Raw genomic sequence first — 27,680 nt, 5'->3', positions numbered from 1 at the left:
TGGATATATGAGTTCTACTTCATTTATTTATTAGTGTATGAGTCTAGTTTACATTCTCAGGAAATATTCTTCAAATATCAGATTTTCAAAGCTACATCAATTAGATACACTCAAACATCACTAAATATTACATAAATGGTGAATATACTGATATTCACATGAATGCAAAGCAATAGAAACTTCTAATAACAAAGACGTATTCTCATCACTTAATTTCTTTGACAAATATAAATTTTTGAGGACATAATTAATAATTTTTCCAGGAAAATTAGCATAAACAATGCACAATGGAAACTGGTTCACTCCAGGCACAAGATTTGGTGTCTTCCCATTAATTCATTAGTTGATAGGTTTATTCAAATGTATTTGTTATGCAATGAAATGTACCATTTTTGAGTAGCCACTTCAGTGGTTTTAATATATATGTCAAGTTGAATATTCACTTCCACAGTCATGATGTAGGACATTTCCCTCACCTCAAAACATGCCCCATTGCAATCAGTCAATTCCCCTCATCTTCTGGCAATGACAAATCTATTTTCTTTTGCTATAGTTATGCCTTTTCTAGAATCATACCAATTGTATCCTTCTATGTTTGGCTTCTTAACATATACTTTACTTTTGAGTTCTATCCATCCTGTCAGAAATTTTCAATAGATCTTCCAGTGCAGAATTCCACTATGTGGATGTACCACAAGTCACTTATTCATTAGCAACATGAGCATTTGAGTGATTTGTAGGTTTACCTATTATGGATAAGCTATTATGACCATACATGTGCTGGTTTAAAACTATTATGTACCCTAGAAAAGACATGTGTTAATACGGATCCAATCTTGTAGGATCAATCCTGATTCAGTACTATAGGTTGGAATCTTTTGATTAGTTTTCTCCAGGGAGATGTGAAGCATCCAATTATGAGTATTAACTTTGATTAGATGGAGGTGAGATCCACCTTTTCCTCGTGGGTCTTGATTAGCTTACTGGAATCCTTTCAAAGAGGAAACAACTGGGAGAGAGTCAGAAATGATAGCAACAGTAACCATAGAGCTGACAAGAACTCCACAGCAGAGCTGACACAGACGTGGACACATGGAGAACAGAGGCATGGATGTTTGGAGATGCTTGGGCAACAGATATCACTATGAGATATTAAACAAGCCAGAACCCAGAGAGAGCCAAGAGAAGTGAAGAGATGAAAGCCACCCCTGGAGAAGCAAAGTGAGGAACCTCCACATGGACAGAGACTGAAAGTAATAGAGCCCAGGAAGAAGGGACCAGCAGATGCCAGCCACATAACTTCCCAGCTGACAGAGGTGTTCCTGACCCCTCGGCCTTCCTGGAGTGTAGGTAACCTCTTGTTGGTGCATTAATTTGAACACTTTCACTTCCTTAGAACTGCAAACTTGTAACATTAAATTTCTCTTTTTGAAAGTCATTCCCATTCTGGTATTCTGCAGCTTACAAACTAACACAAAACATGAAACGTCTTTTAGTGAACATATGTCTTTATTACTGTAAAGTCACAATCTAAGAGTGGGATACTAGTTTGTATGGTAGTGATAAGTTTATGTTTGTAAGAAACGACAAAACAGTTTTCCAAAAAGTGTCTCACATTTTGCCTCCTTACCAGAAATATATGGGATCCTAGCTGCCTGCATCCTTGTCAGCCCTCTATGGTGAGTCTCTCAAATTTTAGGCATTCTAGTGGCATTAGCTCATTGAGGTTTTTATTTGCAATTTAACCTTATCAACAGCTTCAGCATCCCCCAAATAGCATATAGACTTTAATTATCAAGCTCTCCAGTGCCCCTCCCAATGCCCAACCAACCCTAAGGCATGTTTTGTTCTAGTTATCTTTTATTATTTTGTGTTCAAAGTAATAAGACTAAGTCTCTCTCTCTCAATCCTTTCTTTCTTCCTTACTTTGTTTCCTTTCCTTCCCTTCTTTCTTTCTCTCTCTTTCCTCACTTCTTCCTTTCTTACTTCTTTGTCTTTCTTCCTTCATTATTCTTTTGTTTCCCCTCTCCCTTTCTCCCCCTTCCTTCTTTTCTTCCTTCCTGTTAGAAAGAACACCATACCTGAAGGAGAACAAATGCTCACCTGATTGTGGAGGAGAAATAATTTTTCATGATCTTGCAAGAATGAGTGCCTAGCCAAGCACAAAATGGTGGCTCATGTGCCAAACAATAGAATGCCAAGACAGTTATACATGTGCCTGACTCACAGTCTCTCCCCTGCTTCTCCACTGATTGAATACTCCAGAGGTTACAGCCTATCTGGGAAATCTAAGTAATTTGAACTCCCCACCAAAATTTCCCCCTTTGATTATGGTTTAGATTTTTAATGACCCTGGTTATTAAGGATTTGGCTCCAGTTCTAAGCTTGCATCAGAGGCCCTCCCATTTCCCTTCTGGCATCACCTTTGTGAAAGATAAATTTAAAATTTGATTCTTACAAATCCCCTCTTTCTTTTCAAACCTTTAGCTCTCACATTTTAGTCTCCTCTTCAAATCAGATAAGAGCTTTTTACACTCTTCCTCATAGGGATCTTCCTTTTTAAGGAGGTTCTTGATGAGTATCTGAACTAACCCTTGGGCACCTGGGATAATGCAGCACCTAAGTACTGTGAGTACATCAGCTATAATGATTAAGGAAGTTAGCATGGACATTGCCATCCTTTCCCATTCCCCGAACCAGTTTTCTAATCATCTCATGAGGGGTCATCAATACCTGGATTTTTCTTCAGATAAGGCCCTCAGACCTTGCAAATCTTTGGTGATAGTTCCATTTGGGGCTATATTATTGGGGATAAGTATACAACAACTACTCCCAACCATAACAGAAATGTCTCCCTTTTCAGCTAACATCATGCTTAGGGCCATCCTATTCTCATAGGTCATTTGGCCAGTAGCATCCAACTGTTTTGCTATTTCTTGAATTGCATGCTTTGCTGATTAATCCAATCCACATTTTTGTTGAATCACCAGAATTAGGATGACTCAAATTCTACAGGTAGTTTTAGACTTAAACTCATCTGAGATTTGCCTTGGCACCCATATACTATCTAAATCAACTTGATCCTCCTCCTTTTCAAATGCTAAGATGACTGGGTGGGCCAATTGGACCAAGGCACAGGTCCCCTTCCACTTCTTGGGCAAAAGTGATCAGAGAATGCCCTTGCCACAACATCACCAAAGGTCTGCTCATGGTGTGGTTAAACTGAAGAAATTGCCAGTACTATCCTCACTCACATCCCACATTTGGATATGGGAGACCATGGTCCAAAGGTCCTGGAGCCCTTCTTCCCATCTAGAGAGACAGGCAGAATGGTTTCCTGAACCAAGGCAAGAAGTCAATATGGCCTTGACCTTTCTAATCCTGACTGGAAGGAAAAGAGAGGACAATGTATTACAATTTTCACCAGGAGTTTGTATTCTGAAAAAGGAGTACAATGCACTTGAACTCCTTTTCGTGTTCCTCCATACCTACTGGGAAGGGTATGACAAGGACAGTGGGTCAGCCTGCTGTGTAAGCATAATGGTTACTTTTGTCTAGACTATGGACTGTATATTTGATCCATTCCACCCAGGTATTTGTACCTCTGCACCCTGTTCTTGCCCTAATGGTTTGCTTCAAGTTTTCTGTCCTGTCCAGCCTGACAACTTTGGGATCATTCTGTATTAGGGAACTAACCCCTAGCTGAGTTGTCCATTGGTGCTATTGAAGGGCCAATCAAAGAGGTCATTATTGGTTTCAGGGGGAGGACCTACATCCAGAATCTTCTCAGAGACTCCCCTCCAATAATTTCTTACAGGTTCTGGACACAGGTACCCATTTTCCCAACTTAATCATCATTGACTCATCAAGTTTCTGCAGTCCACTACCAGGCAAGTATTAAATTGCACAGTTTGGGGACCTCAAACTTCAGATACACTCACCACCAACTTGACAGGGCTTATTGTGTTCCCAATTTGGAGCATTGTGACGAGTATAATTCTTCTCATTTATAAATTGGTCCTCATTTATAAATTGGGACTCAGATCCCTTATCTGTTCTTTGACTAGTGTCACTATTAATTATATTAGGTTAAAATACAGACTCCAAACCCCAAATCAGAAAAACCTCTTTATCACCTGTTTTAGTTGGCTAGAAGGCAATATACCAGAAACAGAACGACTTTTAAAAAGGGAAATTTAATAAGTTGCTAGTTTACAGTTCCAAGGTTGGGAAAGTGTCCCAATTAAAACAAGCCTATAGGGAAGAAGTGCCAAGATGACAGCTTAGCAAGGTGCATGATTCAGGAACAGTACAGAAATTATTATTATTATTATTATTCAGAAATAATCAGGAACAGTACAGAACAGCTCCTGGGGCCACATCAGTGACCAGACACACAGCATACCTCAGTCTGGACCAGCTAGACTGGCTGTGGACCCCACCAGAACCATGAGTTCCCCAAGCTATGGTGGCTGGTGCCCCACCCCACAGGCTGCTTCCCAGAGGGGAAAGGAAAGGGACTTTACTAGCAGCAGGGGTTGAGCACAACCAAACGCCAATTGTGGAATTAATTAACAAATTCTGACTACTAAAAATAGACCCCCAGCTCAGGTGAACCTGGTCAAAGCAGAGGTCGCTTGTTTTTACCCCAGCATCAAGGTGGCAGGGCTGATGGAAAAAGAAAAAAAAAAAAGAAACAGAGGTTTTTGTGGCTGTATTTCTACAAAGGTTTGACTGCCTTTGGATACAGTGGCAGGGCTTCTCAGGCTGCAACTGCCCCAGGCATAGGCAGAAACAAGCTTGCTTGAAGGTGTGTCTGGAGCCTGTGCCTTCCCCACGGGAGGGGTGAAGCCCAACTCAGATAGAATCCCTCCCTTAAGGAATTCAGACACCAGGCCTTGGTAATTTGAAGCCATTAAAACCAGGCTACAACCTCTCCTCTGTCTCCACCATGGCCCCAGCAGGGAGAGTCTGCCAAAGTTAAAGGTATCACATCATCTTATTCTGATGGGACCTGCAGGCAGACAAGCATCACATACTGGGAAGGATAAGAAAAACACAGTCCACAGACTTCACAGGAAAGTCTTTCAACCTGCTGGGTCTCACCCTCAGGGAAAACTGATGCAGGTGACTCTTTCCTCCTGACAGGAGGCCAATTTGATCTGGGAAAATCCGGCTGAGGTCTATAATACCTAAGTAGACCCTCCTAAGGGTGGGGGGTAGGGAGGGGAGGCACCATACAGGCAGAGCAAGAAACAAGAAAACAAGAACTGAAAAATTCTCCTCTGCTAAACAAAACCTAAGCTAAAGGTCCAGAAAAAGCTGAACTGAATGTCAAAGGACAGACAGACAACAAATTCATCCAGCAAGGAAACCCTAGGTAAAAGAAGTGAAAACAATCTCCAGAATAAACTAATTATGACAATTAATTGTCTAGACACCAGCAGAAAAATAACAAATCACATAGGAAAATTGAAGATATGGCCCAGTCAAAGTTACAAACCAACAATTCAAAGGAGATACAGGAGTTGAAACAATTAATTCAGAATATATGAACAGACATGGAAAACCTCATCAAAAATCAGATCAATGAATTGATGGAGAATATAAAGAAGGCAAGGAATGAACAAAAAGAAGAGACTGAAAGTCTGAAAAAACAAATCACAGAACTTATGGGAATGAAAGGCACAGTAGAAGAGATGAAAAAATCAATGGAGACCTACGATGTTAGATTTCGAGAGGCAGAATGTAGGCTTAGTGAACTGAAGGAAGGAACATCTGAAATCTGACAAGCAAAAGAAAATATAGGGAAAAAATGGAAAAATATAAGCAGGGACTCAGGGAATTGAATGACAATCACACAAATATACATGTTGTGGGTGTTCCAGAAGGAGAAGAAAAGGGAAGAGGAGGAGAAAAACTAATGGAGGAAATTATCATTGAAAATTTCCCAACTCTTATGAAAGACTTTAAATTACAGGTCCAAGAAGTGTATTATACCCCAAAGAGAATAGATCCAAACAGATGTACTCCAAGACATTTACTAGTCAGAATGTCAGAGGTCAAAGAGAAAGAGAGAATCTTGAAAGCAGCAAGAGAAAAGCAAACCATCACATACAAAGGAAGCCCAATAAGACTATGCATAGATTTCTCAGCAGAAAGCATGTAGGTGAGAAGACAGTGGGATGATATATTTAAATTACTAAAAGAGAAAAAATGCTAAGAATTCTATATCCAGCAAAATTGTCCTTCAAAAATGAAGGAGAAATTAAAACATTTTCAGATAAAAAATTACTAAGAGAATTTGTGACAAAGAGACTGGCTCTGCAAGAAATACTAAAGGTAGTGCTACAGACAGATATGAAAAGACAAAAGAGAGTGATGTGGAGAAGAGTGAGGAAAGGAAGACTATGAGTAAATGCAAAAAAAAAAAAAAGAAAAGAAAATTAGATATGACATATAAAATCCAAAAGGCAAAATGGTAGAAGAAAGTACTACTCATACAGTAATGACACTAAATTTTAATGGATTAAACTTCCCAATCAAAAGACATAGACTGACAGAATGGATTAAAAAACAGGACTCATCTATATGCTGTCTACAGGAAACACATCTTAGACACAAGGATAAACATAGGTTGAAAGTGAAAGGTTGGGAAAAGATATTTCATGAAAATAATCAGAAAAGAGCAGGAGTAGCTATACTAATTTCCAACAAATTAAACTTCAAAGGTAAAACAGTTAAAAGAGACAAAGAAGGATACTATGTATTAATAAAAGGAACAATTCAGCAAGAAGACATAACAATCATAAATATTTATACATCAAGCCAAAATGCTCCAAAATACATGTGGCAAACACTGAAATGAGAAATAGACACATCTACCATAATAGTTGGAGACTTCAAGTCACCAGTCTCATCAATGGACAGAACATCTAGAAAAAAGACCAGTAAAGAAACAGAGAATTTGAATAATACAATAAATGAACTAAACTTAACAGATATTTATAGAACATTAAACCCCACAACAGCAGGATACACCTTTTTCTCAAGTGCTCATGGATCATTCTCAAAGATAGACCATATGCTGGGTCACAAAGCAAATCTCAATAAATTTAAAAAGATTGAAATCATACAAAACACTTTCTCAGATTATAAAGGGATGAACTTGGAAATCAATAATAGGTAGAGTGCCAGAAAATTCACTAATATGTGGAGGCTCGACAACACACTCTTAAACAACCAGTGGGTCAAGGAAGAAATTACAAGAGAAATCAGTACATATCTGGAGGCGAATGAAAATGAAAACATAACATATCAAAACTTATGGGATGCAGCAAAGGCAGTGCTAAGGGGGAAATTTACTGCCGTAAATGCCAATATCAAAGAAGAAGACAGGGTAAAAATCAAGGAATTAACTGTCCACTTGGAAGAAGTAGAGAAAGAACAGCAAACTAACCCCAAAGTAAGCAAAAGGAAAGAAATAATGAAGATTAGAGCAGAAATAAATGAAATTGAGAGCATGAAAACAATTGAGAAAATCAACAAAACCAGAAGCTGGTTCTATGAGAAAATCAATGATTAATGGGCCCTTAGTAAGATTACAAAAAGAAGAAGAGAGAGGATGCAAATAAGTAAGATCAGAAATGGAAGAAGAGACATAACCACTGACCCAATAGAAATAAAGGAAGTAATGACAGGATACTATGAACAACTTTATGCTAATAAATACGACAATGTAGATGAAAAGGACAACTTTCTAGAAAAGCACGAACAACCAACTTTGACTCGAGAAGAAATATACGACCTCAACAAACCAATCACAAGCAAAGAAACTGAATCAGTCATTAAGAAGCTCCCCAAAAAGAAAAGTCCAGGACCAGATGGTTTCACATGTGAATTCTACCAAACATTCCAGAAAGAATTAGTACCAACCCTGCTCAAGCTCTTCAAAAAAATTAAAGAGAAGGGAAAGCTACCTAACTCATTTTACGAAGCCAACATCACCCTCATACCAAAGCCAGACAAAGATATTACAAAATAAAAGAAAGCTACAGAACAGTCTCTCTAATGAATGCAAAAATTCTCAACAAAATTCTAGCTAATTGAATCCAGCAACACATTAAAAGAATTATAGAACATAACCAAGTAGGATTCATTCCAGGTATGCAAGAATGGTTCAACATAAGAACATCAATTAATGGAATACACCATATCAACAAATCACAGCAGAAAACCACATGATCACCTTGATTGACGCAGAAAAGGCATTTGACAAAATTCAACATCCTTTCCTGTTGAAAACACTTCAAAGGATAGAAATAGAAGGTAACTTCCTCAAAAATGATAAACAGAATATATGAAAAGCCCACAGCTAACATCATCCTTAATGGGGAAAAACTGAAAACTTCTCCCCTAAGATCAGGAACAAGACAAGGTTGTCCACTATCACCACTGTCATTCAACATTGTGCTGGAAGTTCTAGCCAGAGCAATTAGACAAGAAAAAGAAATACAAGGCATCAAAATTGGAAATGGAGAAGTAAAACTCCCACTGTTTGCAGATGATGTGATACTATATGTCGAAAACCCGGAAAAATCCACAGCAAAACTATTAGAGCTAATAAATAAATACAGCCAAGTGTCAGGTTACAAGATCAACACTCAAAAATCTGTAGCATTTCTACACACTAGTAATGAACAATCTGAGGGAGAAATCAAGAAAAGAATTCCATTTACAATTGCAACCAAAAGAATAAAATATTTAGGAATAAATTTAACTAAAGAGACAAAAGACATATACAAAGAGAACTACAAGAAATTGTTACAAGAAATCACAGAAGACCTAAATAGATGGAAGCGCATACTGTGTTCATGGATTGGAAGACTAAATATAGTTAAGATGTCAATTCTACCTAAATTGATTTACAGATTCAATGCAAAACCAATTAAAATCCCATAAACTTACTTTTCAGAAATAGAAAACCAATAACAAAATTTATCTGGAAGGGTAGGGTGCCCCGAATAGCTAAAAGTATTGTGAGAGAAAAAAATGAAGTCAGAGGCCTCATGCTCCCTGACTTTAAAGCATATTATGAAACTACAGTGATCAAAACAGCATGGCACTGGCATAAAGATAGATATGTTGACCAATGGAATCAAATAAAGTTTTCAGATATAGACCCTCCCATCTATGGACATCTGATCTTTGATAAAGAAGTCAAACAAATGCACCTGGGACAGAATAATCCCTTCAATAAATGGTGCCTAGAGAACTGGCTATCCATATGCAAAAGAATGAAAGAGGACCCATATCTCACACACTATACAAAAGTTAACTCAAAATGGATGAAAAACCTAAACATTAGATCTAAGACCATAAAACTGTTAGAAGAAAATGTAGGGAAATATCTTATAAGTCTTATACTTGGAGGCGGTTTTCTAGATCTTACACCCAAAGCAATAGCATTGAAAAAAGAAAGAAAGAAATGAAAACTCCTCAAAATTAAACTTTTGTGTATCAAAGAACTTCATCAAGAAAGTAAAATGACAGCCTACACAATGGAAGAAAATATTTGGAAATGACATATCAGATAAAGGTCTAGTATCCAGAATTTATAAAGAGATTGTTCAACTCGACAACAAAAAGACAGCCAACCCAATTACAAAATGGGCAAAAGACTTGAAAAGAAACTTCTCCGATAAGGAAATACAAATGGACAAAAGGCACATGAAGAGATGCTCAACTTCCGTGGCTATTAGAGAAATACAAATCAAAACCACAATGAGATATCATCTCACCCACTAGAATGGCCATTATCAATAAAACAGAAAATGACAAGTGCTGGAGAGGATGTGGAGAAAGAGGCACACTTATCCATTATATGTACTCATCTACATATACAATGAGTAATTTACAATATCATCACATAGTTGCATATTCATCATCATGATAATTTCTTAGAACATTTGCATCAATTCAGAAAAATAAATAAAAAGACAACAGAAAAAAATTTTACATACCATACCAGTTACCTTTCTCTTTCATTGATTACTAGCATTTCAAACTAAATTTATTTTAACGTTTGTTCCCCTATTATCCATTTTTATTCCATATGCTCTACTGGTGGGAATGTCAAATGGTACAACCACTGTGGAAGGCAGTTTGGCGATTCCTCAAAATATCTAAATATAGAATTGCCATATAACCTGGCAATATCATAGCTATGTATCTACTCAAAGGACATAAGGGCAAGACAAAAATGGGCATTTGCACACCAATGTTTATAGCTGCATTATTTACAATTGTGAAGAGATGGAACAGCCAAAATGTCCATCAACAGACGAGTGGCTAAACAAACTGTGGTATATACATACAATGGAATACTATGCAGTTGTAAGACAGAATAAAGTTATGAAGTATGTAACAACATGGATGGACCTTAAGGACATTATGCTGAGTGAGATTAGCCAGAAACAAAAGGACAAATCCTGTATGTCTCATTGATATGAACTGACATTAGTGAATAAACTTGGAGAATTTCACTGGCAACAGAGACCATCAGGGGATAGAAATAGGGTAAGATATCGGGTAATTGGAGCTGAAGGGATACAGATTGTGCAACAGGACTGAATGTAAAAACTCAGAAATGGAAAGCACAATACTACCTAACTGTAACACAATTATGTTAAAACACTGAATGAAGCTGAATGTGAGAATGATAGAGGGAAGACGGCTGGGGACACAAATGAAATCAGAAAGAAAGATAGATGATAAAGATTGAAATGGTATAATCTAGGAATGCCTAGAGTGTATAATGATAGTGACTGAATGTACAAATTTAAAAAATGTTTTTGCATGAAGAACAAAAGAATGTCATTACTGCAGGGTGCTGAAAATAGATTGTAATTAATATTGTAAATTTTCAACTTGTATGTGAAACTAAAGCAAATAATGTTTAATTGGTATGAAATTTATATTTTCACTAGTGCATTTCCTAATATAACTTATGTAGATAGCTTAATTGAACACCATAAGCACATTGAACCTTGAGTAGGACATGAGATTTTGTTGGTTTGTCCAGAGTGATGCCCCAATGAATCCCAGAGTGATCTGAAAAGTGAACAAAAAAGTATTTGCTAAGTTCCCTTTGGGGAATGGTGAGAATTCTGGAAAATTCAACTTCCCCAAGTTGAATTCTTGATATACTCACAAGCAGTGTGGACAACCAAAGCTATAGGCTGAGCCCCCAGTATTGGGGTTTGTTCATATGAAACTTAACCCCACAAAGGATGGGTCAAGCCTACTTAAAATTAGGCCTAAGAATCACTCCCAAGAGAGCCTTTTTTGTTGCTCAGATGTGGCCTCTCTCTCCAGCCAACACAACAAGCAAACTCACCACCCTCCCCCTGTCTACATGAGACATGACTCCCAGGGATGTGGACCTTCCCGGCAATGTGGGATGGAGATTCTGGAGTGAGCTGAGACTCAGCATCAAGAGATTGAGAAAAACCCTAGTGTGAGCTGAGACTCAGCATCAAGGGATTGAAAAGACCTTCTCAAACAAAAAAGGTGGAGAGTGAAATGACAAAGTGTCAATGGCTGAGAGATTCTAAACAGAGTTGAGAGCTTATCCTGAAGGTTATTCTTATGCATTAGGTAGGAATCATCTTGTTATTCAAGATGTAATGGAGAGGTTGGAGAGAACTGCCTGAGAATGTAGAGCTGTGTTCCAGTAGCCATGTTTCTTGAAGATGGTTGTATAATGGTATAGCTTTCACAGTATGACTGGATGATTGTGAAAACCTTGTCTCTGATGCTCCTTTTATCTACCTTGTCAACAGGCGAATAGAACATATGGAATAAAAATGGATAATGGGGGAACAAATGTTAAAATAAATTTAGTTTGAAATGCTAGTAATCAAGGAAAGGGAGGGGTAAGTGGTATGGTATGTAAATTTTTTTGTCTTTTTATTTCTTTTTCTGTATTGATGCAAATGTTCTAAAAAATGATCATGATGATGAATATGCAACTATGTGATGATACTGTGAATTACTCATTGTATGTGTAGAACAGAATGATCAAAATAGGAATTTTTAAGTTTGTTTGGTGTTTTTTGGTATTTAAAAAAATAAAATTAAAAAAAAAAAGTCTATGGACATGTCCAATCTAAGGCATCCAGGGAAAGATACCTTCGTTCAAGAAGGCTGATGAAGTTCCGGGTTTCTCTCTCAAGTGGAAGGGCATATGGTGAACACATTCAGAGTTTCTCATCTGGAAAGGCACATGTTGATCTTTTGGCAAATTATACACCACTCACAAGTTTGTTTAGCTATGGTGTAGAGACTCACCCACCCAAAATGTTTAAGAACCAGGTCACAAATGACCTGTACTCCCCAGTGACTTCCTGATGTAAGACTACTAATATTTCCCTCATTACCTGTTTATTCAACATCTGCCATCCAGGAAGACCCATATCCCCTGAATGTCTGGGCTTGCTTCCAAATGTTCCAGTTCCTTTACTTCCTTCTCAGAGCATAAAAGGACCTCAAATTCTCTAGGAATGGAGGTAATTAGGACTATTAACTTCAACAGGGGGCAAAAGGAAGCTTCTTTAGTCTTTCCATATGCCAACTTGTTACCCTTTTCCTCAAAGGTATGGCCTTTCTGGTGTCCATTTACATGGACCACTGATATTTCCTTTGGTAAGAGTAGATTAATTAATACTTGTTTTATTAATTCTCCTTGGACTAATTCCTTTCCCTTATTATCAATTAGTCCCCTTTCTTCCCAGATTTTTCCAAAGATGTAGACTACTCTAAAGACATACTCAGAATCTGTGTAGACTATACTGTCTTTTCTTTCTGATAGTTTGAAGGTTTGGTTTAATGCACACAACTCACAAGTTTGTGTTGGCCAATCATTGGGCAATTTGACTAGTTTTCCTTACTTCATCCACGATTGCATAACCATTGTATCTCTTTTCCTCCAGGACCCTAGAAGATCCATCTATGAACAATTTTTTTTCCATGAATGTAAGGGGAGATACCCTAGGTCAGGCAAACCTTGGTTTTAATACTCAGTTAAGTCCAAACAGTCATGTTCAAAAGCTTCTGTCTGGTCAGGTCTTTCCAAAGAAAAGTTGCCAGTTTCAAGCTATTGTCTTTGGTCAAAACCAAGTCATCTTTCTCCATTAAGATTGTCTCATACTTCAAGATTTGGGAATAAGTCAGCCATCTCCCTGCCTTTTGGGATAAAACAGTCCTGACCTGATGAGGGGTGCTGACCACTAATTCCCCTTCTAAGGTGAGTTTCCTACTTTCTTCTACTCAGAAAGTGGTTTCCACAATGTCCTGAATGCACCCAGGCCATCCTCAGGAGAAAGGATCCAAAAGTTTAGAAAAGAAGGCTATCGGTCTCCTTTGGCCACCCCAAGTTTAGGTTAGTACCCCTTTATCTACTGTAATAAGTAGATGGAAAGATTTCCCAAGGGAGGGGAGAGCTAGAACAGGAGATTCCTGTTCAATTCCTGGTGCCTATTTGAGCCCTTCTGATCTCTTACTTCCCCATCCTTCCATTCTAATTTGTCAGGCTCTACCTCTAACAGCTTTTGGTATAACCTTTTAGTTTGAGAGGCATAAGAATCTATCCACAACCTACAACACCCAACTAATCATAAGAATTTCCTTAGTTCCTTCTTTGGGGAAAAGGCAATCCAATTATGGCCTGAATCCTCTCTGGATTTATTCTTCTTTTTATTTCACTTATGAGATGGCCTAAGTATTTAACTTCCCTTTCCACAAACTGTAGCGTACCCCCCCCCCGCCCTTTTTAGCATGGGCTGGCACCGGGAATCAAACCTGGGTTTCTGACATGGCAGGTGAGAACGCTGCCTGCTGAGCCACTGTGGCTCACCTCTGGTTTATTTTTTTGATACCCTAAGTCCCTGGGCCCTTAGGAAATTCATCAGGTCCTTTGTAGTCTGGGTGACCCCTTGTTTTTATTTACCTGATATTAATAGATCATTTGGATCAAAAACCCTTCCAATGCTTTTTCTAATTTCTGCTCAAAGATATTGGGGGACTCTGTGAATCCCTGGGGTAGTATGGTCTTCCTATATTGTCTCCTTCCAGTGAAGAAATTTTCCCATTCAAAGGCAATACGTCCATACTCTCCAGGTCAAGAGGGCAGACCCAAAAGGCATATTTCAGATCTACTACACTGAAACACTTGTGATGGTAGGGAATTCTACTCAGAAGGGTATAAGGGTTAGGGACCATGGGTGTCTAATTTGAACAATCAAACTGATGGTCCTCATATCCTGTACCTTCCTCCAACTGCCATTTGCTTTCTGAATGGGAAGAATGAGAATATTGAAAGGAGACCACAAGTTTCCAATAGCTTATGTCAAAGGATACCTTCAATGATGGCCTGAAGTCTTTGTCTCCCCATCAATGGGATAGGATACTGTCTTTACTGTCTTTGACAAATCACCTCCCCTGCTTTTTTCATTTCAATTTTTATGGAGGGAACTTGCAACTCCACCCATTTCCCTCCTTCACCCATAATTTTTCTTGGATGTCTTTCTTATCTACCTCAGTAAGCAAGGCTAAGACAACTTGTATTTGACCATCTCTTACATCCAGGTCCAGCACCGTATGTACCACCAGGTCTCTTTCCAATAAATTACTACCAGCTTCTGGGATGTATAACAGGGAGCTTAGAACTTGTTTCCCTTCCCAATAGATATTAGTAGGTTTGAAAATGAGGAATTTAAATCCTTCCCCTTTTACTCCTGAAACTGTGAGGGAGCTACCAGAGAATTCAATCCCTTTTGGGATTTTTTCACAGAAGATGGAGCTTCCCCAGTGTCTACCAAAAGATCATTTCTTCCTGATAAGGGCTGACCTCCAGAATTACCAAAGCCTACCAGTGGGATCTTGAGACAAGGAGCCTCTGACTTCCCTAATCTTCAAAATTCATCAGGGGTGTCACTTTTTCTTTAAACTCAGGCACTCCCCTTTATTTTGATAATTTTAGCAAACAAACACAAACATTCTTAATATATAATCACTCCATTCTACATATATAATCAGTAATTCACAATATCATCACATGGTTGCATATTCATCATCATGATCATTTCTCAGAACATTTGCATCAATTCAGAAAAAGAAATAAAAAGACAACAGAAAAAAATTTATGCATACCATACCCCTTACCCCTCCCGTTCATTGATCATGAGCATTTCAATCTACTAAATTTATTTTAACATTTGTTCCCCTTATTATTTATTTATTTTTAATCCATATGTTTACTCATCTGTTGAAAAGGTAGATAAAAGGAGCATCAGATACAAGGTTTTCACAATCACACAGTCACCTTGTGAAAGCTATATCATTATATAATCATCTTCAAGAAACATTGCTACTGGAACACAGTTCTACATTTTCAGGCAGTTCCCTTCAGCCTCTCTATTAAGCCCTAACTAAAAAGGTGAGATTTATTTAATGCATAAGAATAACCTCCAGGATAACCTCTCAACTCTTTTTGGCATCTGTCGGCCATTGACCCTTTATTTTGTCTCATTTCACTCTTCCCACTTTTGTTCGAGGTTTTCTCAATCCCTTGGTGCTGAGTCCCAGCTCATTCTAGGATTTCTGTCCCATGTTGCCAAGAAGGTCTACACCCCTAGGAGTCATGTCCCATGTAGAGAGGGGGAAGGCGGTGAGTTTGCCTGTAATGTTGGCTGAGAGAGACAGGTCGGGCACTCCCTTTTAAAATAATCAGGTTTCCCACAGTGATAACACCCTGCTGAGCCCCATGCCCTCCTCTGTCCTTTGTTTCTTCTGGCCCGGAGTCTTTCTCTATCTTGCCTCTGCCTGTCTCCTCCCTGCTTTAACCCTAATCTCTTCTTGACCACGTGGGCGACTATGCTTAGCATGACTTAGCTTTCTGCTACTGTCTTTCCTCTTCCCTTCTCAAAAATACTTTCTGGGACTCTCTCAATAGCTTTTCCAATGGTTTATTCATCTACCCATCTATTTTTTAATCTTTTTTCTGAATGTCATTCCAAGACCCCTTCACATAGCTGACCTTTGGCCACAGGGCTATCAGCATCTATTTCTCAGTATTTCCTTGCCTGGTCCATCAACCTTTGTAGATAAACAGAAGGAGTTTCATCTGTTTTCTTGGGCCACCTCAAAGGCCCTATTTAAGTTCTAATATTTGGGTCTGGCCAACTTCATCCCTTGTATAATGAGGTCTCTATGATATCTCATTTGTGTCCCATTTTCCTGATCATTATTATTCCAATTAGGATCTACATTAGGGAATTTCTGCTCTGCTGCCATTACCTCTTGTCCAGGTGGGTACCACCTCTCCCATTCTCCCATAGATGCTCTCCCCACCATTCCCCTTTCTTCCCCTGTGAAGAGGATATATGGAATGGACATATGTTCAGACAATGTATATAAGCTGGGTCCTAAAAATTGATCCAGTTGTTTGGCTATCCATGCTGGATCATCCATTAATGATTTCATTTCTTTCTTAAAGTTCCTCACTTCTGTACTTGTCAAGGGGGCATTTACATAACCAATTTCCTAGTCCAATAGGTACTTCTCTCAGAGGGTTTAGAGACTCAACAGGCCTATGTTCCTTCACCCGTTTTCCCTCAGGAGCTCCCAGAAATGGAAAATCCTATATATCTTTCTTACATTGTTCCAACTCCTTCCTCAATGGTTGGTGGATTGTCATGGGTAGAGCAGTTGGCTCTGATTGCCCCTCCTACTTCCCAGGGAGGGGGGTGATGCAGGTTAGTTTTATTGGGCCTACAAGGTCCAACAGTCCCTGGCCCAGTGGAAGAACTTAAGGCAGGTGAAGGCTCAATAAAGGATCCCAAGTTTTAGCTTCTAAAGATTTAGCTTCTGGCTCTAGGGTTACCTTTACAGGATGAACAGGAGTCCCCCTTCATTTTAGCCAACACATGGCATAATCTGACTCATCTTTAGAGGAGGGTTTCTTATCATTAACATACATGAGATTAGCACAAATTAATCCTCATCTGCCCTGTATTTTATCTAGAATATAGTGGGCATTGCAATGCTTTCTTTGGTCCAAACATAACAATATTTAAACCATTTTCTCTTTGCTCTTCCCTTTGTTTGATCATTATCAGCCCAATATTTTAACATTCTTCCTAATAGGCTGTCTAGGAGAATGTCCCCAAGGAGCTCTACTGGCACCCCTTCCCTTTTCTTCTGGCTGTCTGGATGCCTCTATTCCTGACCCCGAGTCTTGTTTAGGTCCCTTCCCCTCAGCACCATTTCACTTCATTCTTCTCCAACAGCCTTTTCCTCAGGGAGGTGGTTTGGGGCTCAGCACTTTCTTTGCACATCTCAGACACAGACACTCCACCTCAGACTGATCAGGATCCTTCCCAACCACCAAGGCAATACTTAGGAGCTGTTTTCTTACCTTGGTCCTTGCAGATTTGCCTGGTCACTGTGAGGAAGTCCTTCCTTTTTCTCATCCACAATCAGTGGATCAAAACATCTGGTCTAAGGACTTTCTGACCATAATAAGTGGGCCCCCCGTGGCAGTGTTTGAGACCACTTAATCAATGGAGCATGCCTTCCTGTTGTCCCCCTTTGGGGGTCCTCTTCTGAAGCATCAGATCCCAGATGAGCCCCCAGAGTTGTTAGAAAGAACTCCATACCGGAAGGAGAACAAGTGTTCATCTGATTGTGGAGGAAAAATAATTTTTCATGATCTTGCAAGAATGGGTGCCCAGCCAAAGACAAAATAATGGCTGGTGTGCCAAACAATAGAATGCCAAGACAGTTATACCTGTGCCTGACCTGCGGACTTCACCTGATTCTTCACTGATTGGATACTCCAGAGGTAACAGCCTATCAGGGACACCTAAGTAATTTGAACTTCCCACTGAAGGTTCCCCTCTTGATCATGTTTTACATTTTTAATGATCCTGATCATTAAGGATTTGGTGCCACTTCTAAGCTTGTGCAGAGGCCCTCCTCTTTCCCTGACTTCATCACCTTCGTGAAAACTAAACTTAAAGTTTGATTCCTTTCATTATTGTTAATGAATAAGCAACTTGTGGTACATCCACATAATGGAATTTGTACTGGAAGAAATATTGACAATTTCTGGCAAGATAGATAGAACTCAAAAGTATATGTTAAGATATTTCCTTCCTTCCTCCCTCTTTCCTCCCTTCCGTTCTTCCTTCCTTCCTTCCATTTCATTTTCAGCCCTTTCAGTCTGATATAATAAATCTCTAAGTTCATTGTTTATCCTTATTTCACACATTACTTGTACCATCTTTATTCATTGGTATAGCTCAACAGTATTGATTTGATACCAATATGTGTTAAGGGAAATTGTAGAGGCTGAGGGGAGAGACATATCTTTACCATCATAAAGAATGCATTCTAATGGGACAGATATACCAGAAACCAAAATTGTATAGTGTATTAGAATTGTAAGCATTCTGTGCATATAACTAAAGCAGGGAATATGAATAAGGAGGGACACAGTGATGCAACTCTTCAATATTGAGACCTGTAATTTTTAATCTTAGGTGCCTTGGAAATTATTTGATTTCTTTTTTAAATTTTCTTAAGCTTTCTGATTCTGGTTTCTTATCTCCTATGGAACTCATATCCTTAAATTATTTAATCACCAAATATAAAGGGAAGCTATTTAGGCTATCTAAAATTCTTGTTTTGCCACTACATGTATCTGGCCCAAATTTCTATCTATCCATTAATCCATTTAGGCTGCAAACATTTATAGAAGGCCCACTTTATGTGACCCCCTATACTTGGTTGGTATGGTAGGGTATAAATAAAAATCACATGAGAGAAATCACTTCCAACAAGGAGATCAACTTGAAGACACTAGATGTAAAGCAAACCAATTGGCTCATTACTAATACAGAGAGCAAAGATGTGAGAAAGCAACTCTCCATTACTGGAGACATCCAGAAAAAGTTCACCTGGACAGGTGAGTAGGGAGTGAGGGCTCCTCCAGCACAGGGAGGGGCCAGCACCAAGACAGGGGGCCCCAGCACCTGGTGTAGGAAAGGAGATCAGTGGTGTGGGATCAGAAAGCAGAGCACAGGGCAGAATTTCCTCTCTTGCTCAACTACACTTTTGGGCTCTTCCAGTCTTCCCTTTTAAATTAAATACATGCAAATAGAAGGCTGTGTTTAATAAAATAAAATAATAAATGATAAATGTAAAGGTTGTTTGAAATAAAAGCCACCATAATTAGCCTGTTTAGATGTAGTCATTGTGATATATTGACAACATACAGACTTCCAGTGTTTTGTCTATTTCCTTGTGCCTCTGGGCTATTTTGAGAGATGGGGAAAGAATGACAGTTAATTGGGCAAAATAATTATGATTCCTTGTTCTCATTTTGTAATGCATAGTCAAAATTTATGCATCTTTCTGGCACTTCTCACTAATTATGATAATCACTTACTCATATATTTTGAAGGATTTTATGTTTATATTCTGTATTATAATTTACAAGTTAATTTTCTCTGAAACTATTTTTATTCATATGGCACAGTCCTCTTTACCTTGGAAAAACTCCTAAACTGAAATATTTCACTCTATGCAATATAAAATTTGCAATAATTGAATAATGCAATATACCATGAAGTCCAATGCAAATAAAAGTTTTGAAAATATATAATAAAGATATAATAATACCTAGGAAGCATAACCCATATTTTAAATGACATAAGTTAAACCCTTTCCTATTTCATACTTAAGTTGAAATTCTTCAAAAGTGCTTAAAATTTCAAAGTTTCTTTCAAGGAGCATCTTTGTTACTCTTCTACTCATAAATGGCCCTGACCTGGCTGATGGGACAATGAGAGTGGCCCAGACTATACTAGGATAAAAGAAAAAAGGATCTCCAATTCTCAAACCAGAACATTCACCCTGCAACCACACACAGACACACACAAGCCCACAAGCCTTGGGAACACGGAGCTGACCTGGAACCTCATCATAAGCTCTGCAGTCACCACCCACAAGCAGTGCTAAGAGACACAACCTCAGGTCAGAACTGCTCAGTACTTCCCAGCCTGTAAAAGCTCCTGGATTCCTTGCCCCTGCCTCATCCCCCCAGAGCCTCACATTTGTGCTTGGCAGGCTCAGATCTGGGAGGAAAATCTGAAACACTCATGCTTTGCTGTTGTGTCTGTATTTTCTATTTAAATATCCCTGAACTAAAGTATTAAAATAATTCCTTCCTTAAACTTGCTCTTTATTTAACTTGAGGCAAAAAAAAAGATCCAGAGCAAACCCAAGTTGTGTGAACTGAATGGTCACCAGGCCCTTGTTCACTGCTCCTCAAGAGAGGTCAAAGCTCATGCTTCCACCCCTGGGAGATAACCAGAGTTAACAATAACCCCAGGTGTCCCTTTGACCACAGATCTACTCCCTGAGCATTGAAACTAGGATAAGGTGGCAGTTTGGGAAGGTTGGGGAGATGCCTGCCACATTGTTTGTGAAACAGAGTTTACAGAATGAAAGAGGAAGTATGCTGGTTGGGTTCTGGTGACAACTTGGTCAAGTGATTATGCCCAGTGCTCATGAGGCAGACACTGGCCTGACAATTGTGTAAGCATATTTCATGGCTCATTGATAAACCAGAAAGCTGGTTATTAAATCATCAATCAGTTGATTGCATCTGAGGCTGATTACATCTGCAATCAACTAAGACATGTCTCCTTCAATGAGATAATTCAATCAATTGAAGGCTTTTAAGGAAGAATAAAGACTATTTCACTGTTTCTTCAGCCAGTGTGCCTCTCCTAAGGAATTCCTACAGACCTTTCATTGGAGCTAACAGTCTCACAGCCTGCCCTACAGATTTTGGACAACCAGCAACATGTATCAGATTGTATTTGGAAGTAGGTATGCATAGTGGTTAGGTGACCTGCGGTGTCAGCCTCATTCATTAGCTTATGATAAATGAGGACCCACCTAGCAAAGCCTAATACCATTCCCCTGTAAAATTAGCTGGGAGGGGAGTTTAAAGCTTGAGCCTTGTTAATTTAGCCATAATTGGTTAATAACTTGAGCTCACACAGACCCCTTGTTTCCCAGAACTTCAACCACAGGCTCCCTGCTGCTCCTGCCCCTGGATCTCAGTATGTGCTCATGCTTCCAGAAGGGGTGCTATGGGGTTGCCCTAGTGGGAATTTCCTCTGGGGTTGATGTGGAAAAGTAGATTTTCATCTGAAAATTTCTATAAACCTCTAATTAATTAAACAAACAAACAAAACAAAACAAGCCTCCACCACCTGTGTCTTTATGCTTCTGTCCTTGCTGGTTCCAGCCACTGAACAGCAGCTTTCAGAGGAAAACTCAGGAGTGAAGCAGGAGCAGGGGTAGGGAGAAAGGGTCTTGGTGGGTGTGTTGCTGAGGGTGGGTGGGAAGTTGCAGGAAAGAAGCCTCTCAATAGGAGGGGTTCTAATCTGGGATTTGCAGAACAGTAGGATAGGAGAGAGATGGCTAGGAAAGAGATAGTATATAAGCGGGAAAATGCTTGACACATAATAAGTGATAAGGGGGCATCTTTAGATTGGAGCAGGTCCAGAGTAGAGCAGCAGCATCAGGCTCACACAGAAAACTCATGGTGCAACATTGAACTGCACTCAGAAAAGTCAAGTACTCCATTCCATATGGCAATACATTGCAGTATTCAGGCCTATCAAATATAATAGTATGAGTTAAAATTCCTGGACCTGCAGGACTAATGAAAGCCTACAGGCACTATCCTTCTGCATGTATCTGAGACTATAGAAAGTGGAATACACACCCAGGTGTTAATAGTGGGGACAGGAATATTTCATGTCCACTCCCCCTTCCAAAATATTTGATGAAAAGTACAAGGTTTATTGAAGGTAATATTCATATCCCAGGTTTTTCTTCACAAATCCAACTGGAGGAATTGGATTTCCATACTCAGATGGCACACCTCTCAGATCAGTATAGACTGCTCCCCAATCTCACCAGCTACCCATCATCATATTTTTGGCCTTGGCACATGCCTTGACCTCTGGCTGAAAAACCTTTCCTTCTCTGCCACAGAGATCCCCTGACTCCTCCTGAAGATTCAAACATGCACATCACATTTGGGAGAGTCTTGTTTAACTTGAACCCTGACCACTCCTCTCCCCAACAAGCACACAGGGTTATTTTTCTCTTTGTGTTCCTATGCATCATTTAATTGTCCTCTCACTTACCATCATCAGTGTCTGGTAACAACTGGTAAGAATGGGACCTCTGGGATACATTGACACTTTGATTAAAATGATAGTTACCATAAGAATAAAAATCCCCGTGTGAAAGTATCACTCTTCCAATGCAGGACCTATGAATGCCACTTCTTGTGCTACAGGATTGAATAGCGACTTCAAGAAATACATGGGTGAAAAGGACAAACTGCCTCTAGGTGTACTGATATCCCAAATGTCAGAGGATGTTTGCCTCCACATCAGTGTCCCTTAGTTCTTGGCCAGGTTTTGGCAACACAGCATCACTAGTCCAGTTGTCTTTAGGACAGAACTTCATCCCCAAGTTGAATATCTTATGAACAAATGATCTATTCTTCTAGACAGGATATTTATCTATTATCCCACTTATTTATGCTAGAATGGGCTTATGAGTATTTTGTTGTATAATTTGTGTTATATCTGAAGCTACTTTTGTTGAGTTATATTTTGTTCATATTGTTCAGCTTTGGGAATGGGGAGTTTGATAAAGTGGCTCCTGTGTCTCTATAACAAGTCCCTTGGAGAGGAATTACCCATTCTACTGCCATGGGTGGCACCTTTAGGCAGACACATGTGCAAATGTCATGACATCCTTCCAGGAGTATGGGTGCTATTAAAGGAGCAGGAGGACCCAGGTTCTGAGGATCCAGGGGGCATACTTGGGACTGTCTTGAGAGCACAGAGTCCTAATTCAGGAAAACTGAGAAAATCTCTACTGGTTCTCACATGCTTGGATAAGTAGTGCAACTGTGGTCCCCCAGGAGAAAAAATAAGAATTTGGTTCTGTCAAACACCCTTGCTTCATATTTCCTTTTCCTTTTGGAGTCCCTGCCCAAGCCTGATGCCCCAGAACACATTGGCACTCCCACAGCAGGAAAGAATATGCATGAAACTTGATTCTTGGAGACTGTCTGGGAGAAAATTAATTACATACAGAAGTAGGGGGGAGGTCTCAGCTCCAACCATAAGTTGGAAGTAAGCAGAGCTCTGGTGATGTCTCAACCATGATCCAGGGTCCATCCCTCTCAGTCACTCAACCAGGATTTTCCACTAGGGGAAATTGAAAGGATCTTAGGATATTTGCACTTCCTTTTACTTTTGGCATCTGGGCAGAGTTGGTCAGTCATGCCATTCTTTCTGCTCTTTGAGCTCACTAGTTAGAGGATCCTGGGCCACACTTTGCTGACTCTGCCCTCCATAGTGTTTGATTATCTGTGTTACCAAAGCAATATCTATGTTGCATGAACAATTAACAAATATCTTTCCTCCAAACAAATAACCAAGCAAGAAGACATCCTGAGAGAGTTCTGCCAAATATGCAAGAATCATTTCCTAAGACTAAAATACAAGGTTTGAAGTTGAAACTCATTCTCTGATTCTAGCAAAACCATGACAGCCAACAGAACAATAGGAGTATCACATTGGATATTTGTGGGAGTCTCATTTATGGACATTGATGTAAATATTCTTTGACTTTTAGTAAATGCCATCTTTTTAGATTGAGAGAGACAGGACAGGGTTAAGACTTTTACTGAGACCATGTCATATGCAATGTATTTTGGGGATGGTTAACCTGCATTTTAGAGGAGAGCAGACAGTAAGAGATGCTGAGCCACATATCTGATGTCCCAAACAAGAAGTGATATTTGGGCTCTCAGCATCCAGGCTTTCCTAATGTGGAATTTATCCTCCCTCTTATTTTTTCAGGCAACATTCATGCCTCACTCTTCTGACATGTCACCTTAGCCTGTCTTCCTTTCGAGGACCTAGTGACATCTTTAGATCACACTCAGTCAGGGGAATTCCTTGACCTGATAACCTGTTGGACATCTGCCCTTGATTCTTACATCACTGGCTGTGTCAAGCTCCTTCTCCTTTCTGAATTCCAATTGCTTGCATCCTGGGAGCCTCCATCTCATGAATATCCTAGTTCAGCTCATGCATCTTTGTCGATATTTAATTTCTCTTCATCTCCACCAGGCTGGTATAATCTACTAATCATGCCATTTATCCACTCAGTTTCCTGTTTCCCTGGTTCCCTTTTACCATGTCTCTGCCTTCCCATCTCAGTATTTATGTAAAAGAGACCAACTCCATTGTGACTGGGGAATATCCAAAGGGACTATGGTGCAGAGTCAATCTTTAGAGGTCCAAGAAGAGAGCCTAGTGGAATGGGAAGGTCCATAAAGAGATGCCTGGCACAGCCCTAAGGTGGGGTGTCAATGTGGAGAGTAATAGGAAGGCATGAGCTGCCATAGATAGGCTCAGGTTATTTTGTCATTCACAACCCTATAAGTTTCTGACACCAGAGGACACACAGGGCATGTTCTTGAGGCACTGATGGTGACCAGAGATGGGAGTAGCCACCTGCACTACTTTGAGCCCTCTGGATGGTCTCTTTCATTGTCAGCTGAAACCTCCCCACCTTGGGACCCACAGAGCCCCACCCATCTCCCCGTTCATTCTTTCTGCCCCCAGAGTGGCCTAACCCTGGGCCAAATGTAGGGATGAGAATGCTTGGGGATCTCATTGGAATTGATAGACCCCCTCCTTTTCTTAGAGTATAAAAAGGGGCTGTGAGAGATTTTGAAGACGTTCCACCTCATCTATTGGGTCACAGAAGGCATGACTCAGGATTTTCACCACCATGGTCCTTGTCCCCTCTCCTCCTCACCCTCCTTGCTCACTGCATGGATGATTGGAAGTGGGGCCAAGGCAAAGGGTGTTGGGATTTCACAAGGGTCTCTGCTTTCTCCTCTTGTCTGTAGAACCCAGAGTCACCACCTCACTCTCTCCTCCACTTCCAGGATCCTGGGCCCAGGCTGTGCTGATACAGACACCATCAGGGCCTGGGACTCTGGGCCAGAAGGTCACCCTCTCCTGCTCTGGGAGCAGCACCAACATTGGGTATAGTAACTCTGTGTAGTGGTACCAACAGCTCCCAAGAAAGTCCCCAGACTCCTCATCTATGGCACCAGCAATTGATCCTCAGGGGTTTCTGATTGCTCTCTGGCTCCAAGTCTGAAAACTCAGGCTCCTTGAGTATATCAGAACTCCAGCCTGAGGATGAGGCTGTTTATCACTGCCAGTCCTATGACAAGAGCCTCAACTCCCAGTGCTCCAGACCCATGGGGAAGTCAGAAAAAATCTGCTCCTGTGCCTGTGAGACTGGTGCTCCTCTGACACCTGTGATAAACACCAGTGGAGAGTGACTGTGGCATCCCTAAGTGTCAGCACCCCAGTCAGAGCACAGACAACTCCAAAATCCCCTAATAATTGTTCCTTACCATTTTAAAAACAATTTTATTGAGATACAATGGACTACCATAACATTCACCATGTAGAGTGTGCAGTTCAATGCATTTTACTATAGTTATGGAGGTGTCTAGTCATCATCATATTGCAATTTTAGAATATTTTGATTTCCCCAAAGATACTCCTTCCCTATTTGCTCTCGTCCCAGTCCCCCACTCTTATTTCTAGGGGGGCAATATTTTATTTTATGCCTTTATATAGTTGTCTACCCTTGACATTTCTTTTAAATGGACTCGTACAATGTTTTCCTTTGAGATTGGCTTCATTTAATTAATTTTCTCACATTATGTTTCTGAGGTTCATGTGTATCATAGCATGGGTCAGTACTACATTAGGATTGTTTTTATTACAGTATCATATATACAACATAATATTTCTCATGTTAACCACTTTTGTAATACCTTATTGTGTGACTAGGCTACATTTTGATTATCAGTTCAAAAGCTGTTGAAGATTTTGCATGCTTTTATTTTGGCTATTGTGTACAAGGTCACCAAATTATTTATGTACAAGTTTCTATATTTTTGTATGTGTTGTTTTCTCCTGAATAGAGAACTACCAGTGCTATTGCTTGTGATCTGCTGATTATAAATTTAACATTTCCAGAAACTGGTAGACTATTTTCCACAATTGCTGGATCATTTTCCATACCCCACAGCAGTACCAGAGGGCTCCAACATGTCCACATCCTCACCAGGACTTGTTCTAACCTGCCTTTCTGATTATGGTTATCCTAGTGGGGGTGAAATGGCATCTTCTCATTTTGATCTGCATCCCCCTAGTGATAATGATACTGTGCATTATTCTATTTGTTACATTCATTTTATCAGGTTATGAGAAACCAGGAGTTTGTGCCACTTTTAGGGACCACTGATCTCGAGTTAAGGAACTTGAAAATAGACTGTAGCTGGAATCACACCCCTAGCTGCTCCTCTCCACACAGGATGGACAGTGTCGGTCAGAAGCATAATCAATCTCAGGGGCAATGGGATGGGCAGAACGTGGTCTCCCCATCCATGCCAGGATCAACACATACAAAAGTCTTGTGAACTCTGCCAGTGCTGTGCTCACCCAGGGCCCACCCAGGGCTCCAGACCTTCAATAGTCTCTGTCCTGAGCATGTCACTCTGTCATCACTGGGGGCAACACAGGCCAGTGGTGGCTTCAGATGCCTCAACAGAGGCCTCTCCATTGGGTACAAGGCCATGATGGAGATGTGACCACAGCCCTTTCTCCCTGCAAGTACACAGTGCCCCCATTAGCAAACACCCAACACCTTTACAGAATTAAAAATTCTAGCAAAGTCATAAAAGAAGACTTTATCAAACAAAAACCAGTATGGAAGGATACAATGGCTTAATAATGAAAATGTAATTTAGTGTTTTAGTTCAATTAGTGAATTTTAATATATGCCAGCCTATGCATGGGGAGATCTTACAACTTTAAATAGCTATATGGGAATTACCAAATCTTGAAATAACCTAGGTCCTTTTGCAAATGAAAGAGAAATAACTGGGGCATAAAATATTAGATATTGACAGTTATTCTAAAGCAAAATTAATTTTAAATAGTATTATATGGTACATAGAGAGTAAAAACAAGGAAATTTAATAAATAACCCAGAGATAGACCTATATATATATATATAGGGTCCAGGGTGGGTTATTCAAGCAATTCAAAATCTATCTTCCTCTCCTGATTTCCTGTCAAAATTTCTTCTCTGTCTCTTGTGTATCTTCAGACCTACCCTCCCTCCAAACCTCCTGTAGGCCACATCACATCCACACGTTGTCATTCTGGGAATCTGCTATCACTCTCATAAGTTTATAACTTGTTACATTCTTTCTCTTCAAAATAGGCACATCATCTCTCTCTCCCCCAGTGGCTCCACACCCAGTTACCCCACAAGGGACAAAATGAAAGATGTCCCCTCTATGCTTCCCAAGCACACTTGTCCCCAGCACTTACCATGCTCACTGTATTATTCATTTCTTATTGGTTTTTCCTTCATAATACTATCTGAAACTCAGTGAGTAAGTTAAC

At 39.8% G+C, this 27,680-nt stretch overlaps 1 protein-coding gene and 1 long non-coding RNA gene across 2 annotated transcripts in view; both read left to right on the top strand.

Annotated features, from left to right (window-relative positions):
- ZBTB25 (zinc finger and BTB domain containing 25) overlaps positions 1 to 25,228 on the top strand; it is a 155,095-nt gene extending 129,867 nt beyond the window's left edge. The window contains exon 5 of the mRNA XM_077122691.1: positions 25,130 to 25,228. Coding sequence (XP_076978806.1) covers positions 25,130 to 25,153 — 24 coding nt within the window. The 3' untranslated portion in view covers positions 25,154 to 25,228. The remainder of the gene's footprint in view (positions 1 to 25,129) is intronic.
- Positions 1,628 to 3,890, top strand: LOC143651260 (uncharacterized). Its single transcript, XR_013159936.1, has 3 exons — positions 1,628 to 1,679; positions 2,548 to 2,628; positions 3,818 to 3,890. It is a non-coding gene; the product is annotated as an uncharacterized LOC143651260 (long non-coding RNA).
- Positions 25,229 to 27,680: the final 2,452 nt, after the last annotated feature.

This window comes from Tamandua tetradactyla, chromosome 12 (genome assembly GCF_023851605.1).
Source record: "Tamandua tetradactyla isolate mTamTet1 chromosome 12, mTamTet1.pri, whole genome shotgun sequence".
NCBI lineage: Eukaryota > Metazoa > Chordata > Mammalia > Pilosa > Myrmecophagidae > Tamandua > Tamandua tetradactyla.
Note: the sequence above shows the minus strand (reverse complement) of the source record. Positions and strands in the feature narration are given on the sequence as shown.